The 18,685-nt window shown below is 38.3% G+C and overlaps 2 protein-coding genes across 4 annotated transcripts; one reads left to right on the forward strand and one right to left on the reverse strand.

Annotated features, from left to right (window-relative positions):
- The first annotated feature begins 370 nt into the window (after window positions 1-370).
- On the forward strand, window positions 371-3,675 carry slc19a3a (solute carrier family 19 member 3a). The gene is made up of 7 exons (XM_020940575.2): window positions 371-526; window positions 1,158-1,393; window positions 2,016-2,469; window positions 2,862-2,940; window positions 3,002-3,194; window positions 3,338-3,479; window positions 3,559-3,675. Exons 1-7 carry the CDS (start codon window positions 371-373, stop codon window positions 3,673-3,675), a joined length of 1,377 nt encoding a protein of 458 aa, XP_020796234.2.
- A 123-nt stretch (window positions 3,676-3,798) lies between these two features.
- agfg1a (ArfGAP with FG repeats 1a) lies at window positions 3,799-17,700 on the reverse strand. 3 transcript variants are annotated; one of them, XM_020940345.2, is made up of 14 exons: window positions 17,411-17,700; window positions 13,426-13,519; window positions 11,099-11,214; window positions 9,961-10,126; window positions 9,463-9,625; window positions 8,916-9,032; window positions 7,973-8,044; window positions 7,349-7,561; window positions 6,877-7,036; window positions 5,932-6,011; window positions 5,709-5,813; window positions 4,945-5,097; window positions 4,758-4,849; window positions 3,799-4,551 (listed from the first exon to the last, which is right to left on the reverse strand). In XM_020940345.2, the coding sequence occupies exons 1-14, from the start codon at window positions 17,575-17,577 to the stop codon at window positions 4,492-4,494; spliced, it is 1,758 nt and encodes a 585-aa protein (XP_020796004.1). In that variant the 5' UTR covers window positions 17,578-17,700; the 3' UTR covers window positions 3,799-4,491. The 3 variants fall into 3 exon arrangements, with proteins under 3 accessions (XP_020796004.1, XP_020796005.1, XP_020796006.1); XM_020940346.2 differs by lacking the exon at window positions 7,973-8,044; XM_020940347.2 differs by lacking the exons at window positions 7,349-7,561; window positions 7,973-8,044.
- Between the last annotated feature and the right edge of the window lie 985 nt (window positions 17,701-18,685).

Raw genomic sequence — 18,685 nt, forward strand, 5'->3', positions numbered from 1 at the left:
ATAATATAACTCAAAACGTAACCCAAACATTGAAAATCCCAAAACATATTGTGTTCTGTGTATGTCTAAAACTTTACTCTCACTTTAAAACTATTGATAATATTTTGAAAGTAATAAATATTAATAATATGCTAAGTTATTACTATTCACTGGGAAATAATTTTACTAAATTTCAGGAAAAGGGGCCTAGAATGTTTGAAAACATGATGATTATTTTGACCTTATTCCATGCCACGAGTGCAGCTGTCTGAACCATGATCAGAACTGGTTATTGATTGACTAATGGAATTTAACACAGGAAGGAAGACAAGTGTATGCAAACTAAACTCCTTTCGTGTTTGGGACAGGTTAAGAACTAATTGTGGTTTAGATGGAACTAGTTAGGCAATGGAAAAACTGGAAATCAGGTTGGAGGTATGCCACTATACTGTTGGGCATTTACGGATTTTTCAGCACTGTCAAGCCACTGGAGCCTTTTCTTATACCATTCTTGAGTGGTTTGGACAAGAATTTAACAGCAGAGCAGGTAATTACTATCAGAAATGAATTAAAACTTAAAGTATACTTTTCTGATTCAGGGTCTGTGACCAAACTTATCACCACGTAGAGGTAATTACCAGGAATGTTCTATAGTATGGCATTAAACTTCTCCATTCCCTATGGTGACAAGCAGGTAGCACCATCAGTCAAAGTTACAGGTTAGATCTGTGCAGAATACAGTAACAATGCATGTACAGGTGCTCTGTGGAGGTTGAAATCTCAGCAGAATGTGGCCCTTACTAGAAAAAATGGCAAGGTACAAACCTGAGGCACACAGACTGAAAATATTAAAAGTTCTTTATTGCATGGGGAGGGACGCCAAGATGTTTCGATAAGCTAGATGGTCTTTGTCAGGGCATAAAGGTGAAACAGGGCACACACTAAATACAATTACACTGGATAATGTGACATAGCCATGTGAACACAAGGAACACAGGTTTGTACGTTGTGTATTTCTGAGCAATAAAATCACTTGTAGGGATATAAATACTAGATAACCTTTATGCCATACTGTAAAATATTCTAAGCATTAACATCTCCACTGAGAAAAAAAACTGATGAACCCTTCATTAGGAAAGTTAAATGGTGAGATGTAATCCTTGTTCTGGTTATGCCAGGTAAACAATGAGATTCTCCCAGTCTGGACATACTCCTACATGTCCGTGCTGGTGCCAGTCTTCCTGCTCACAGATTGGTTGCGTTACAAGCCTGTGATTTTCTTCCAAAGTGTTGCTCTTTTTGTCGTAACTGCATTACTCTACTGGACCAAAAGTGTGCCCACCATGCAGACCACACAGTTCTTCTACGGGGTGGTGACGGCATGTGATGTGGCATATTTTTCATACATTTACAGGTATGGATGTCAAATTTTCTCCTAGTTTAGTGTTATAGGGATTCTTAGTAAGGTTTGTTCATGACATTTAAATTGTGCATAGTAACACAAGCCTTGTGTTGTAGCTCTCGACATAAACATCACAGGTTGAGCGGTCAGATCCATTGACCCACAGGTTGACTGGTGTGATTCCAGCTCCCACAGATGAATGCTGTCATTGTGTCCTTGGGCAAGACACTTAACCCACCTTGCCCACAGTGTCTGCGTACACTGATGTGTGAATGTGTGTGTGAATGGGTGAGTGGTTCCTTGTTGTAAAGCGCTTTGAGTGCCTTGAAGGTGGAAAAGCGCTATAGAAAAATGTGACCATTTACCATTTAGTAACTCATTGATGGTGGTGGTGACTGTAGTGGGGCATACTAACTGAACCATGGCTGCCATTCTGTGCCAATGTCTTATGTACCACCATTAAACACGCTATAAGATTCATACTGACAAAATGTGAAGTTTTTTGTAGTATGAACTATAAATGAGGGATTTGAACAACAAACTCAGCACAATCTATTCCAGAGTGTAAAATAACAGAAAAACATTGAATAGTCTAGGATACTTTAGATTTGATCAATTTTTTTTTTACTTGCAGTGTGATAGAAGTGAAGTGGTACAAGAAAGCCACCTCTTTCATCCGCAGCGTGCAGCTTTTAGGGTACACGGTGGGGGCGGTCCTGGGGCAGCTCTTGGTCAGTTTTAATCTGATGTCATTCATGAACATCCTGGTATTCACTATGATCCTTACTGCTCTGGCCATGGTTACGTCCTGCCTTCTACCAATGCCAAAAAAGAGCTTGTTCTTCCACCGTAAAAAACCTGATGATCGAGAGGATGTAATTGAGGACATAGATAGGGGGTCTACAAGAGAAATGCCAGGAGAAGATGTGAAAGAAAACAACTACACTGGAAAAGGAAGTCTTGGTAAAGTACTTTGGCTTGTGAAGAAAGATTTGGCTGAGTGCTACTCATCTAGAAACCTCCTCTTTTGGTCTATTTGGTGGGCTATGGCTACCTGTGGCTATAACCAGACAGTCAACTACGTGCAGGTCAGTTGATAAAAATTATAACTATAGGCCAACATATCAGTTAAAGATGCACTGTGTAACTTTTCTGTTTGAGACTATACCTGGAATGTTTCACAGTATGGCAATTCCGTAGAAAACAAGTAGGTGGCGACCAACTCACAGTACGAATGCATGTTTTTTGAAGCAATAAAAACATTTGTAATGAAATTAAAACTAGACATTTAAGGAGACAAGGAGTCCATGGAGACAAGCAAGCAGTGTATTCCCCACTAGAAAAGTTACACAGTGAGTGGACCTTTAACATTTTTTTTTAAATCATGTTTTATAATGTGTATAGTACCAAATTTTTATAGGATGGTATCAATAGAAGCTAAAAGGAAAAAGAACACATGTAACTTCCATTCTTATTTCAGGTGCTATGGGAACATGTTGAGCCCTCCCAGAACTCCAGCATCTACAATGGCGGAGTGGAAGCTGTCTCTAACCTCCTGAGTATGACTATAGCCCATAATATTTGTTTTATATTAAAACTTTACACATGCCTCCCCTGTAGGTGCAGTTACAGCATATGGTGTAGGCTTCACTGAGGTGAGATGGGAGCACTGGGGAGAGCTGGCTTTGGGTGGATTCTCTGGTCTGGGGTGCGCCTCCCTCTTTCTCATGTCCTTTATAGACAACATCTGGCTGTGTTACGCAGGATATGTGGTCTTCAAATGTATGTACATGATGCTGATAACAATAGCCATGTAAGTATTGAGTTATAGTAAGAAATAATGAATTATAGTGATTATTTAGGTATCAAATAAGAAAAAAAAAAAAAAAATCAATAACTTTATGACATTGCATGTATCAGATTGGCTACGTGACTGATTATAGTACGGGTGCTTAGGTTTCAGATTGCGGCTGGTCTGTCAATGGAGAGATACGCACTAGTGTTTGGAGTGAATACTTTTTCAGCATTGGTCCTGCAGACAATACTTGTGGCAGTGGTCGTTGACACTAATGGATTGGGTCTAAGCATCATTCCACAGGTGAATCTGCAATATTGTATTATTTTATAAAAAAAATATATTAAAGAACCTTTGGATTTGTTACATTTCTTTTTTTCAGTTTATAATATATGCAAGCTATTTTGCAGTCATTGCCATTGTTTTCACTCTACGAGGCCTTTATATCATATGGACATTCCGACGTGAAAGGCCAAGCTCTCAAGAGATCAGATTATAAAATTCTTTTACTCATTCAATCTGTGTACTGTAGTATTAAATTACTGACAACAGCACAATGCATATAAAGCTCTCTTTTTTTATAGAAAACAATGATACAAGATCTCACACATCAATGTAAATGAACAGTTTGGTCAACTTTTACTTAAAATTCATTTTAATATATATACTGTATATATATTTACACATTAACTTAAAATTTCATAATGAAAGTGGTTTTCAGTTCATAAGCAATTCCCGTTATCCACCTGAGTGTGGTTGGACTGTAGTTAAGAACCATACAATTCACAATGAAGGGAGTCACCTGCCCCTCCAAAGCAGTCTCACAGCTTTCACCTTTACAATAAGCAGTCTTTTTCTCAAGTGAGCACAGCTTTAAAAATTGTTTTTTTTTTTTTAACAAATACATTAACTGGCAGTTCCTGTTAGCTCTTAAGAGGCAAAAATCTTACCATTCTGGTTTGAATACAAATACTGATATGCACAAAGGATTTTTTCTTGCAAAATATGTACAGAAATGCAGCATAATGGATAGGATGTACTGTATGCAATAACTTAAAATTCAGCCTTTGAGATTATACATTGTGGCTCAGTGGAAGCCAGTTCACAGGTTAAATAGAGAGGAGGGGATCAACCTCTCCCTCAGCACACAACGTCACTTTGTCTTGTAGCCGTAGCCCCTTGCACACGCTCATGTCATAGAAAATACAAATCCTTACAAACATTGTTTTTTTAAAGCTACTCGTAAAACAAAACAGTGCAATAGGTGCAAGCGTGCCATTTTTGACCCTGTAGTGAAGCATGTCCGCGTGGGTCACTATAAGAAGGGATTTGTTGAGGAACCTCCAGCCGGATACTGCATAGATGGCCCAGCACCCTGAAGATGACAATGCAAAAAATGTCAAGTGACAAAAAGTATGTGGAGTTTAACGAAAACAAAATAGCTCTTTTAAGAGCTTTATAATGCTTTTCCATTAATCATGACCATACAGTGTTGTAGTTTGACTGCACCACGATTGAGTAATCCTGCATATGAAGCTTGACTTTAGGGGTTATGTCTTATGCATTTGCAAGGGTACTTACAAGGAATGGATTACTGGAAACCATTGGTCCAGCCATTGTCTGCCCAAAAGGAGTCATTACAGGCTTTGCTTGACCGAACCCTGGATATCCACCTAAAAATAAAAAAGGACATGTTAAACACTATTTTAAAAATGAAGCAATAAATGAGTGTGTGTACATAGTGTAGTAGATAGACATAAGTGCTAACCATTGGGCTGTTGTGGGTATGCGGGAGGCTGAGGAAAAGGAGCTTGACCAGGAAACTGTTGCTGAAAAGTCCCACTAAAACTGGTTGGGAGGTTGAAACCAGCAGCATTTCCAAATCCAGATGGCATACTCATGGACGCAGTGCCAAAAGAAGCTACAACACAGCACAAAAACTGTTAGCACCGAACAGCTGCTCTATGGATGTGATAATTGTGCTACAAAATGCAAACCAATGAAAATGCAAACCAACATCTGTTAGGTAAATGCCACACCATAAACATTACCAAATCATCTACAACCTCTTTAAGAACAGCACAAGTTACACATCAAGTGGGGTCAACATAATGCATCCAGATAAACAAATGCTGTTTATAAGTTTACAGTAGTAATGGGTTATATGTGCAGTTAGAAGTGGGAGATATTTTTGACAAAAAGTATGAAATACTGTTAGATTATCATCAGGATAATCTCATAAAATTATTGAGACATTTTTGCCGATATCACCCACCCCTATTTGCAGTTTGGTGTAAAATTGTTATATCTGAAAGCATTCATACAAAATGTATGCTTTTTGGGGGGCAGAGTACACCATGGACCTACCCAGGTGGGGTGGAACTGCCTGCCCCTGAAGAAACCCCATCAAGCCTGTCCAGTGTGCCAACAACAATGAGACAAATATAAAATAAAAATAACTGCTCAGCTGCTCAGTACTAGCATGTAGCTTTTGTCAGTACTAGCATCTAGCCTTTAGGATACTTGACATACCGGCTGCTGCCGCCACATTAGCTGCTCGACTGTTGCTCTGAAATGGGTTGGTGGGTGCTGCAGAAGGGCCAATGCCAGCAGCCACAAAAGGATTCGTTGATGGAGCTGTAGGATAATAGAAAGTTGAGAACAGAGGCTCACCCTGAGTACAAGTCATTCTATACACTAAATGCATTTTAGGATTTAAGTCATTACACATTTGAGAAAAAAATTGTTCACTAACCTCCAAATCCAGGAGCCACAGCGGGCATAGTCTGTGGTGGTTGTGCTGATGGTGCTCCACCGTCTGATGCAAACACACTGCTGCAGTAAAACAAACAGCAGTATGTAAGAGATAGCCATACAGACTGAATACTATGTATGTCAGAACTAGGGATGGGCACGATTAATTGATTAATCGATAACTGATCATTAAGAATTTCATCGATTACGTTCATTTTAATCAACAAACCGAATGTAGGTTGCTGTGCGTAGCGTGACCAAATGGGGGTCCGTACATGTAGCTCTCTGCACTCAGAAGGAGCGAGCAAACAGAAACATTCGGTCAGTCTGCAACGTACCGAATGCGTATTTAACGATGACTTGAATAAGAAATTCCATGCTTTCCGTTCTGGTCGGGACAAGTGTGAGGCCATGTGCACAGTGAACAAAGCAGCACATATTTTTCGGTGTCCAGTGGGAAAAAGTTTTGCCAGGTGAGAGTCGCGCAATGTCGATGACGAGTCCCCACTTCCCACCCCCCGTACAGTGTCCTGGTTTTGACAAACGCAAATCTGGTCACACTAACCTGTATTCCACAGAGTCATGTCTTTTAATCCAACAGAAATTGACCTCATCAGCGCACAAGAGCTGTAGTTTTATCTTCGCTTAGTTTATGCAAATTAGCGATGCGGTTTTAAGTTTCGTTTCTGTGAGAGTTGTGCAAAACAGAATTAAACACATTATAATCTCAAACGGATTGATGTGGCTCTAGAGTGGTTACGGTTTATATGTCGTAAAGTTGAATTTATTTATGCAGATTAGTAGTGCAAATAGTAATAATAATGATGATCATTTTAAAATAAAAACGTTAATGATTAATCGATAATCGATCATTAATTCTTCCGACGATCGATTAAGAAAATTTCATCGAATGCCCATCCCTAGTCAGAACACATTCAGAGCTCACCCATGTGAGGTGCTGGTGGTGTTGTAGACACTAGTGGGCGCCGAGGTGCTGAACACGGTGTCCAGTTCAGCCAAAGCAGCATAACGGTCTCCTCCAGTTGCAGGGACCTGGGCCACATGAGCTGTTGCTGCTGTGCTCGTTCCACTGGGAACACCACCTCCTAAAGAAAAAACACAGTCACAGATGGGAAAGTAAAGAGGGTCCCAAGGTGGCTGTCTTTTTCAACCTACTAAAATGACAATAGTTTAATAGTTAGAAATTTACATATCCAATAATAAAATATATGACCATTCATGTTTGAATTTTATATAAAGACTGAATAATACCCTCTCTTTTACACTGCTACTCTGAGGGACATTGTAGTTGACATATTTTGTCCATCTTTTCAATAGAACGAAAACAGAACTGAGAGAATTTGGAGTTGTGTTCTTCTATTGGCCATTTCTAAAACAGGCTAGGCAGGAGAGTTTACCTGGCTCCGTTTTGCCAGAGCTAAACATGTTATCCAGGTCAGCCAGCGCTGCGTATCTATCAGCAGGGGCACTACTCTGTGCAGCTTCTCTGCCAGCTCCTGTGGAGTTACTCTGGGAGGAGGAACTGAAGGATCCAAAGTCAGCACTACACGATTTGGGGAAGTTGTCAAAATTTGCAAAATTGGCATTTCCTAGTCCCCCTGAGGTGCTACCTGTGTAAAAAAGAGAAATTAAAAATCATAAAAGGGGGCATGACTTTTATGTCCTGAATAAAACAAAAAATAAATTTTGAGGGACAGAAGAAGCTGCGACCAAGAGTTAATAAGCAAAGGGCAGGCATACTGAGTACAGGCTACCCGTTTTAAAGAAGGTAACGCACGAAAGACTGATGACTGTTAGTCATAGGAAATTCACCAATTCACTGAGCCCAAACCAATTCTGAAATGCTCTGCAGCCTGCTAGTCTGTGCTTACACATGATTCTGATATTTAGATGGTTTAAATTATCACACAGCATTGTGAAGGAAAGCTGTAAATTTCAGGAGCTGACACAGCCACATGCCACACACAAACAGTGAGGAAACGTCCACTATACAGTGGGACAAAGCAAGAGGTACCACTTACTGTGTGCTGCCTGGAGAGGCAGTGCAGTACCAAACTCACCCATACTGCGACTGGATGAGAGCACAGTGAAGGCTGGCAGCCAAAATCAAAAGGGACAGAAAAAAATGAAGCAATGAGGCATCTCAGGTAAAGTGGACAGGCAAATGAAAAATGATTTACAAGCAGTGGTAAAGAAAATAGAAGGAACATTAATGCAAATGACTGGATTACACAGACAACAGTGGTTCTTAACTGGGTTGGGTTGTTCCTCTCAATGAACAAATGTCAGATTTTCAAGTTCAATTTTATTGCACAAATTAAAGAGTAATTTCACCCCAGTATCTTGGAGCCACTGATAAAGATAAGATGTGAGCTTTTAAAATACGATTTATTATAAATTCAGCTCAATGCATTATCCTCCAGAAAGGGGGCGCTCCATGCATGTCACAGAAGGGGGAGAAAGGACAGTTTGCTTTGAAAAGTGCAGACATCAAGAGCTTTAGCTGGATTCAGTGATAGGAAAGGCAAATGAGAAATACAGAAATATGGATTTTAGATAAAAAATTTAGGAAAACCATCCAGTAAACATATTTACAGACAAAATGTTGGAGAATATATGCTATTTAGTATAGGGCTGCAATTAACCTTTTTTTTAAAAGTTTTTTTTTCTATTGTGCCAAATATAGAGGCTTCTTAATAAATTTTAGTTAAACAACAATCCAAAAATATACATTCTTCTTGTGTATTTTTGGTTTTGTGTGGTAAAACCCGTTTTCCTAGCAAACCGTAATGCTATAGTCTATGCAGTTTGTGGTCCAGGCATTCATTTAAATAGTAACATAATAGTAGTAAATTATTTTTAGTAAATTACTGAGTCCGATTAATCATTGCAGCCCTAAACTTGAGAAAGCCATTGACTCATTCAAAGATGTTTCTTTACACTACAGCTGTTTGCAGATTATACCTGTATTTGTAGGTTGAAATGAAGCAGGGGCAGAAGGGAAACCACCTGATGAGGCAGCAGTGGTCCCAAATGTGTCAAAGTTAGCAAAGTCTGCATTTGCACTGGTGGTCTGAGGTGCTGGGGATGGATGGAGTGACAGAACAAAACACACAATCAGACAACAGGATAAACAATGAGGGGAAATGTCAGGCAGTCGCTGGCGACATATGACACAACTATGGAAAAACAACAAATATTTGGTCGTAAAAACTGAGAAATGGAATGAAATAGATGAGATACACAAATGCTATACTTATATGCTTATATCGCTGGAATGCCACAACGGGAAGTTTTTTGATTCTTTAAAGAGGAAATGAGAGGGCATTATACTGCATGGAGAAAGGAAAGCCTAATAGCCAGATGAGGATCTGGCATTCCTCTCCTGATAATTACACCAACAAGCTTTGCATTTGTGGTTGTAACACAAGCAAATGGAGTAGTATCCAGGTAGCAAAAAATCCCCCATGTATCATAATATGATCTCAGTATGACTGGAACAGTTTCTTACTTGTGTGACTGTTGAAATGTGCAAAGTTGGCAAAACTGGAATTGGCGCCAGCATTGATGTTTGGTGGTCCTGCAAAGATGTCTCCCCCCAGGTCGCTGAGAAGGTCAAACTTCTTCTCATGGAACTGCTGCGGATGGGATTGTCCACGGCTCACGACTGGTGACTGTTAAAACATTGATTTAGATGAGAAAACTCCAAAAGAATAAGCACAGACATTTCATAATCAATTCAAAACTCTTGGAAACGAGGAGGTCTGTTAGAATCATGCTGCTGATAGTGATGATGCATATTTGCTATATAAACATGGTTCCTAAGCCCTTTGTTACCAGCCAAGGGCGACAAATATTAATCCAATTAACATTTGCTGTATATTATATGATTATAACCAGGAAAAACAAGCTTGTGTGTCTGTCTATCCCAAAGAATTAACAAACTACCTGAATCACGCCTATTATGGGACTTAAAAACAGTGAAATATAAAGGAAGCATTTTGCTTACCTGGTTGGGTGGGGTATTCCTGTTGAGGTGTAGCGATGGCGCAGACTCTCCTAACAGTGTCTTGAGTGGTCTGACCTCTGGAGTACTGCTCGTGCTGCTGTTGGATGAGCCAGAGATGGAAGCATGGACTGAAGCAACAACCTTGGCCTGTTCTGGAGGTACCCACCTGGAAACCAAAACAAAAGGTCGATACCCAATGCAGATACCAAAACCACATCTTTATTTAGACAACATAAAAGAAAGTACTATGATTTAATGTTGAAAATCACATTCTGTTACAATGTGGCCTTGTATCTGTGAAATCTCTCATTCAACCAAGTTGGTTCTACAGTGGTCCATGGTCATATACTATGTGGTTTATGTGGTTTCATACTTGATCAGAAACAGCTCAAGATCATTCAAAAGCTATTCAGGAGGTTCATTTCTATTCTGTGAATGATACTTGCTGAAGTGAATATCTAGTTTTGATAATAGTTCGATTAGTATTCTACTCTCTCTTCTCTTCTCTAATACTTTTGATAAGCCTAGTTTGAGTTGAGGTTCATTTATTGCACATGTTGGAATTGACTTAAAAAATTTAAATGCAGACATAATCTCAACTTTGAAAGTTTACATTTCCAAATTACAACAATTCAGTATCATCTGGCAGACGTATGTCAGAGACCTCTAATTTGCTATATTAAATCTCTCAAAAATTTGCACCCTAAAATTGACCAATTATAGCAAAAAGAAAACACATATACAATTACTGCACTGTCAGACTATAAGTTTTAAGTAGAAAACCCCATGCAGCTGAGAATTTCTACAGCAAGTAGTGACAAGTCGAGGCAGAGACCAAAGCCATCTCCATTTTCGACTGCAAAATGAAAAGCTAAGAGTCACAGTACACAACATAATTATTTTGAACTTTAAGAGTATTCAAAAACACACCTTAAACAAGAATAGCTTATTTAAATTCTGTACAGTTTGTCTATGATGACCTACATTTAGAGAATAGTGTTTAGCTGCTTGAGGCTAAATGCTAGGAGCTGTGTGAGACATTCCAAGGCACAGGGGAAAAACAACAGCAGACAAAGCTACGCACACATGGCTGAAGCATCTCTTAGTTTGCACTGGGGGCTCCTCGAACAATGCTCACCATCTTTTCTTCTCATATTTCTCTTGAAGGAAGTCTTTCACTTTCTGTGGTTCTCTGAAGTCTGGTATGGATGAGGTTCTGTCGTCATACAGGCCCAGCCAAATCTGTTTACATACCTGAGAAGAAATCGTCATTCTGTCAGATCAGGAAAAATGTCAGTTCATTTATTTGTCAAATTGCTGTATATTTATTGTTAATATATCTGTAATTATCAATGAGACTTAAATTAAATTCATTAACTTCATTAAATTTCACAACATAAATACATTCGGACAATATATTTCACTATAGTGTCAAAACTGGCAGTATTATTCAATTACTGTTTTGGAGATAAAACATAATAATAACACTAGTCCTCCATCGTTTAGACAAAAACAAATAAAATGTGAAAAAAAGTGAACATAAACCTATTAAACTGGTGCACATGGGAAATGGTTTAGAAGAGGGCGTATCTGCATTATAGGTTACAGCGTTGCTCATAGACGAGTGGGAAGTTTCAGCTACTGCGGTCTTTGTGGTTAAATTGAAAGTCAACTTCACTTTTAACTTCTCAGTCCTCGCCTTTTCCAGTCTAGTCTGCATCTCTTTTCAGGTGTGAAATGGAAACATGAGCGCTGCAGAATTCATATAGCAGCTTTGGATGCATGCGGCAGTTTCAACCTTGAGTCTTTCCCGGTGCTGTTTCGACATTGCCACGGCTTATAATAGACTTTGCTTCCCAGGTGGCATTGCTCTATTCTGTGCTCCATTTACTAGAAACGGTTGAGTGATGCTTATAACAAAAATATGTGACTTCCTGTAATTATGATAAGAGACGAATAGTCAATATACTTATAAAAATAAAGGGCCCATATTACGCTATTTTCTGACCTATGTTGTAATGTTTCCTCAACAAAAAAAAACAAAACAAAACAAAACTGAAGTTGTCTTTTGTTTCATTCACACATGTTTAAACATGCATATTTAGGCTCAGTTCATCTCTCAAACAAAAAACAATTATACTTTATGATGTCATGTGACAATACAGGAAGTGCCCCACTGTGTTTTTAAACCCCATACACCTATACTAAATCATTTGGATAATTTCAGCCCTGTAATTTCCACAACTAAACAAAAGGTAAATGGTAGCTGTTAATTTGAAAACTACAGCTTCATGACAAGAAGTAACAGAGCTTTTTGAGTTTTAGAGATGTAGACAGAATAATAAAAAGGTTATTCAAACATGCGTGAATGAAACAAAACACAACTCCGGGTATGTTTTGGCAACAACAATCTAACGTGTCTTAAAGCTCCCAAGCGTGAAGTTTGTGTAATATGGGACCTTTAAATGAGACGTGATGCAGTTTGTGATTTCAGAATGTCAGAAATTATTTAGGTAACAATGGTTTCAGCAAACAACAAAATATCCTGGCTTTAATGGAAAAGAACTATAGTTTAGAAATGCATGGCATTCTTGTAATATACAAGCACATAAGTCCTGTGTTCAGGTCTCTGCACTGGCTCCTGCGGCTCAGAGAATGAACTTTAAAGTGGCTCTGCTTGTGGTCAAGTCTCTCCATGACCTAGCACCAAAGTACGTTACATCTCTGACATGTTAGTGCCATATGAACCATCTCGCACTCTGAGAACCTCAGGGACCTCAGACTCCTGCTGGTGCCCAGGGTCAAAACTAAAAACATGAAGAGTCAGTCTTTCAATTTTATGCAGCTAAAACCTGTAAGTCTTCCTGAACATGTGAAACAGGCCTCTACTCTGACCCTGTTTAACTCCAGACTCAAAACAGTTCTCTTTAGCTGAGCATATGATTGAAAGGTTTTCATTCCACACTTAATTTTATGATGATTATTTATGTTTTCATTTGTTTGTAATGTGATTTTAACATATTTCTTATTCTGTAAAGCAAACTGTGCTATACAAATAAACTTCCCTTGCCTAATTTGTTAGCAGTTGAACCTTTCAGACTTCTCTCAAATGCAATGCTCCTGAATATGTACTCTGAACAGAATCACGATTTGACAATGTGATCACATTTGTCAAACTCAGAGTATTAAGGGGTAAAATATGTGGTAAAATAAAACATAGGCTTGGTATCATTCGCATTTTTTTAGCATTCATTGCCAAAGTTTGAGTCATCTCCATCTGTCCATTTAATGAGATGTCACTATGTGTTAGGGAGAGCGCATGCAAATCCATACCCAATAGATTGTAGTCCACTTCACTCTCGCTGTCAGACAATCATTAACCAGTGTACAGTGTGTCTTGCCCAAAAACAGCACGAAGGCAAACATTTCACTTGTCAAAATTATATTGGAATAATGAGCACCCACCTCGTTGCCATGTTTCTGTAGGAACTCGATTTCAGATTGCGTGAAGGTCGTCATAGAGATGGACTTGACTCTGTGGGGTGGATTAAGTCCTCGTCTGTTGACAAAGAGGAGGAGAAGAGAGAGGTCAGTGTGGTGAGGGCAATGCGTGTGACAGTAGTGGGACATGATCATTTACCGCAATCAAATACACTGGCCTTCAACAGTGTAGATGATAAAAGACAAAAAAGACAGACAGAACTGTGAATAGTGATGGGTGCAGAAGTGTTGTCAGAGTACAAAAATTTCAAAGTCGATTTCAGTACTAAGGAATAAACTCAATACTCAATACTGATACTGCAATAATTATAACACTCTTCCTTTAGACAACAAAATGTGATTTTTAACAATAAATAGTATTGTTTTCATATTACCAAGTGTCTTATCTAGATCATTGTAAAGCTATTCAGGAAAGTTTCATTTCTGTCCTGTGAATCTGACTTTTTTAGTATCGATACTTGCTGAAATTAGTATTAAAAAAAGTGCTGAACAACATTTACAGTGGAACAAAACGTACAATAAGCAAAACAAACATAATCATAACAATAATAATAATAAAAAAAGAATAATAATAACAGCAAGTCGCCATTATTAGTTTTAATATTGAGTATCTGATTTTCAATACTTTTGACAAGCCTAGATGGGTGTAGTAATAGTAAGATTCATGAGCCAACACAAGTTATGCTGCTGGGGAGGGAAGTTCCCTGGGTTCAAAATGGCCGTCAATTGTAATAGGTCAAAGACAGCCTTCAGTGGTTTTTATATTAAGCTTGTAGAGTGCTTGACTGTTTATTCTTGATGTATGAGTAAGCAGAAACTAATGGTTGCAAGGTCGCAATGAATTTAGAATCAAGGTCAGTATTTATTTAGTCTACTTCATCTGTAATCAGTATTAATAGTCTATAAAAAGTTGTACTTTTCTCCCAAACACAAAAGGTCTTATTTCAACACATTTTGCCTTTCTGTAACCTTAAAAGCGCAACAACACAGTTAGCAAATATTTACTTATGCAAATTAGCAAACACATCAGAGCATGAGATCTTTGGAATCAGACATGGAAAATATGTTAGGATATTATATTACTACTTTTAGCTTTTGTTGGCACCTAAGAAAGAATACATTTAAAATAACATTTAAAATAATTACAAAAAAGAAAAGAAACATTCTGACATTTCCCAAGTTGAAAAATAGTCTTAAAAACATTGTGCTATTCAACAATGGGAAGCAAAAATGGCCCCATCAATTTGTTGTGGTAAAGTCATTTTAATATGTTTCAGCTTGTTTGGGAACCAACAGAACTCTATAGAACTCAAAGTATGTTGAACATATGGGTGCTGGTTTAAAGTGTAATACTAAACCTGCCTGCTAAATTATTCACCATTTCCCTGTACAAAACTTGTTCTTGTGTCCACCCACTCTTTACACTTTTGGCTTTTCTTTTTGTAAATAGGAACCATCATTCACATCATAAGTCATAAGTACAAGTTCTTTACATATTCGTTGTCAATTTCACTTGGGAGTAAGCTGTTTGAGTGGCCTGGGGCGGCTGCCCGATCTCATCCTTGTCACATAAAATCAAACTAGGTCAGGTAGGAAAACATCAACAGCCCCAAACATCTTTGAATGGAGCACTTCAAAACATGTGTCAAAATATGGGAAAAAATAAATAAATAAAATGTTTTGCACCTCAGGTCATTGGTTTTGAATAGGACATTTATTTGGTAAAACTGGGTATTATCTGCCTGTTCATGGACGACTGAGGGATTTTACACACATTTTGAGACAGATTGAATTTCTCTTTTTGTCATGCCTGTTCATGCGTTTGATTTATCTGAAGGAATCCATTGCTTAATTGTTTATTGGATTTTTTATTTTTTTTTTTTTTTTTAAAAGACTCTTTCCCTTCATGTTGTTATATTGTTGTAAGAATATGAAAACACATGCTAATTAAAATGTCTATAATCCAATAAATCAGTGGGATTTTAAATGCTGGAGCATGACAAAATATTAAGTTTGAATCTGACTCTGAGCTATATTATTATTGGCTATAATAATAATAATCCTTCATGCTGTCAAAAAGTCATGTCAATTGTAAAATCGTATTGCCCTTTCTCACATCACTATTCATTCATATTATGACATCTAAACTCTCCAGTAAACAATGGAAGAGCTATTTTGAGCTATCATCAATGCTTGTCAGCTCAGTACAGTCAGTGACAGTGACTTCCCATGTGAGCAGCTGACAGAGTGGAGTGACTTCCTGCCAGTAAGGAGTTCTCCTCACAGACACATTGTGAGCTGGGTTCCTCTTGGGAAAGCCTCCACCTTGATGAGGAATGTGTTTACATAGCAGATTCCAGCTCCACCCATTTAGCAACCACAACTATAAGTGCAGATTTTCTGTAATGACGTAGAGGACCTCTTATTGCCCCCCCCAAAAAAGACTTGTCCACAATTTGACAAAAAGTATAAACTATTTATCATCTATACATTTAATATATTAAACGGTTTGCTTTTTTGCAAGGAATTTCACATGCAATTGCAAATTATAAAATGCTGCAACCACCACAGTGTGAAAGTGTGAAATTAGAAAAGAAGTAAGCAAAATACAACAAAAAGTTGCATTTCAGTAGCAGAATGTTGAAAGAGACAATACTTTCATAATTTCCTTTTTGAGTCATGTTAAAAAAATCACATGTTGCTGATGTAGCTGCTGTGAGGCCATGGCACTTCCTGAGCTTACAATCACAACAGGTTTCCAGCGTAGATAATCCATAGACACTGGTACTACAAATCCTCACTTTAGCCAATGTCTCACCGATGTCATCCATGGATATGCTGAAAATAAACCTATAAAACATATGTTTATTCTAGTCTCTAACTGGATGAGTCCTAAAACTTTTTTTTTTTTTATTAAATATGAGTGATGGCCTAAATATGTCTGCAAAAGCAGGGCCAATTATAAGATTGTTTGCAGTAAGAGGTAAAACGTGAAAGTGATGCCAAGGTTTTCACTGATTAGCTTGTAGCTGCACAGCAAATAATTACCACATTTAAACCTAAAATGGAGTAATAACTAACCTGTGGAATGCATGCCCTTTGGTGTTAATAGTTGTGTAGATATGTTGAATCAATTTGAGCCTTTTTGTTTAGATAATGGTGTTCCTTTATCCCAAAGACATGTTTTATTTTATACGGCTGTACGTTTGCTGCCATCTGTTAATGCAAAGTCATTTTAATAGTGTCACTGTAAGTGCCATGAGGCCTGGTTTACAGTTTAATGGAGGGGGGGTTATCTTTAGGTGAACAAGGAATGCAATGCTTCACTAATCCTCAGTCCTGAGCTACATTATGCTTGATGATTACACAACTGCACTTCCAGAGATCAAGTAATAGCTATATAATGTTATCTAAGTGTTATGAGTTCAATTCTGATATCGTTTTGTTAAATTTGATAATGGCTTCTTAATTTTTTAACTTGTTGCATAGCAGACATTAGACTATTATTATAATTATTCATGGACTCTTGCAGCACTATATATTTGATACTCCTGGTTTATTGTGTTGGAGATAAAATCTTCATTTTAACAGCTACTAGAAGTATCAGTATGGGCAGGCACTTGGCTTATCTCAAGGCGAGTAGTAAGTGACAGTAAGTTGGTTCACTCTCTAGCACTGGGAGCTAAAGTTAGCCACTGACTGATCAGTAATAATTTCAATGCAGTTGACTCTAAAATCCTAATCTGCCCGCACACAATAATGCATGAAACAATGACACAACAGATTAAGACCACACTGACACAGATTGTGATAAGGATCCAACGTTAGCTAGCTCCCATATGCTAACTTGAGATGGTTGACGCACATTGCAGCGGTTGAAGGGTATCAAAACGTTGTGCCGTGTGCGCCATGTCTAAACTAAGGTCACTGAATAAATGAGAGTACTTACAGGATGCCAGAGCAGGAGGTGCACACGAACGAGCCCACAGTCATGTTGGCATAGGTTGGGCCCCGCTGATCGCAGTCAAAGCACTTTCTATTGGGAGGCAAACTCGTCATTTCTCTAAGCATCTTCAGGTGTTTCTCCTCCTGTTTTCGCTTCGCACTCGCCGCCATGGTTAAGATCTGTGTAGCACCAATAAATATACAGTAGGACCAGGTTTCAGAGGAAAGAGGGACTTGTGCTTTTTCACGCCTGCCGCCCGGCTGTGCAGAGAGGCTGGAGCTGTGGTGAGGGCGGCCTCGGGCGGCCTCGCGTCTTCTCGAACAAGGAGTTTGAGCACAGAGGCTCTGCCGAGGAGCGCAGGGGGCGAGATGGTGCGGACCACACACTTCCGCATTCGTTTTAATCCCGTTATGTGTGCTTTATTGATACCGGACTGGGTTACATGATTAATTAGATAATATCAAATATCAAAATCAAATATCAAAAACAAAATTGCAAACCTACCCTAACTGAACATTATAAAAGGCACTTTAGTAATGTGTGTTTGTGTTGCCATTTGTGTTTACAAGACCACATGCTATTTACAAATTATGAAATTCAGCCAAACAACTGCATTTAATGGCGCCTTAATGTTTGAAGAATTAATATCCATCTACAACTATCTTGACTCTAGTCATCGAAATCTCTTTGGCTGCTGTCAAGCGTTATCAATTTTTAACATAGACTGTATGGTTTCAAAGAAAACAGTGCCACTGTGTGGTTAATTGATAGTACTGCATTACTTTAAAATACTGTGCAGCAAGTGAATTTCCATATTAAATGACAGTCAATTAGGACATGGATAAGGTGGTGTCAGTGTCATTTTCAAAATTGAACCTCTTTAAATTCCGAGGGCCTATGTACTTTTTCTTAATTTATTTCTGCGTGTAAATTATCTAATAAAAGGGAGCTCTCAATCTCAATGACTTGTAAAACTGTCAAATAAAGCACTGAGAAGAATCAGTTAGGACCAGTTTGAACTACAAAACCAAAATAAAATAATAACCAAAAAATCCACAGAAAATGGACTGGACTTTTGCTTAATTACGAGTCCTAAAGCCTAATTTTTGGGGAGATATGCTTCATACATAGGAATTGTCAAGACCCAACAACTGCTCAATCTGCTGTCTATCAGATCATCCTCAGGGACACCAGTTATACTTATTCTTATATTTACCCTCTGACTTTAGAGCCTGTTCCCACTTAGAGTAGATCAGGCAGCAGAGCACAGCCATTTGT

The sequence above is a fragment of the Boleophthalmus pectinirostris genome, unplaced genomic scaffold (assembly GCF_026225935.1).
Source record: "Boleophthalmus pectinirostris isolate CB_2022bp ecotype Guang Dong unplaced genomic scaffold, ASM2622593v1 HiC_scaffold_9, whole genome shotgun sequence".
NCBI classification, from domain to species: Eukaryota; Metazoa; Chordata; class Actinopteri; order Gobiiformes; family Gobiidae; genus Boleophthalmus; species Boleophthalmus pectinirostris.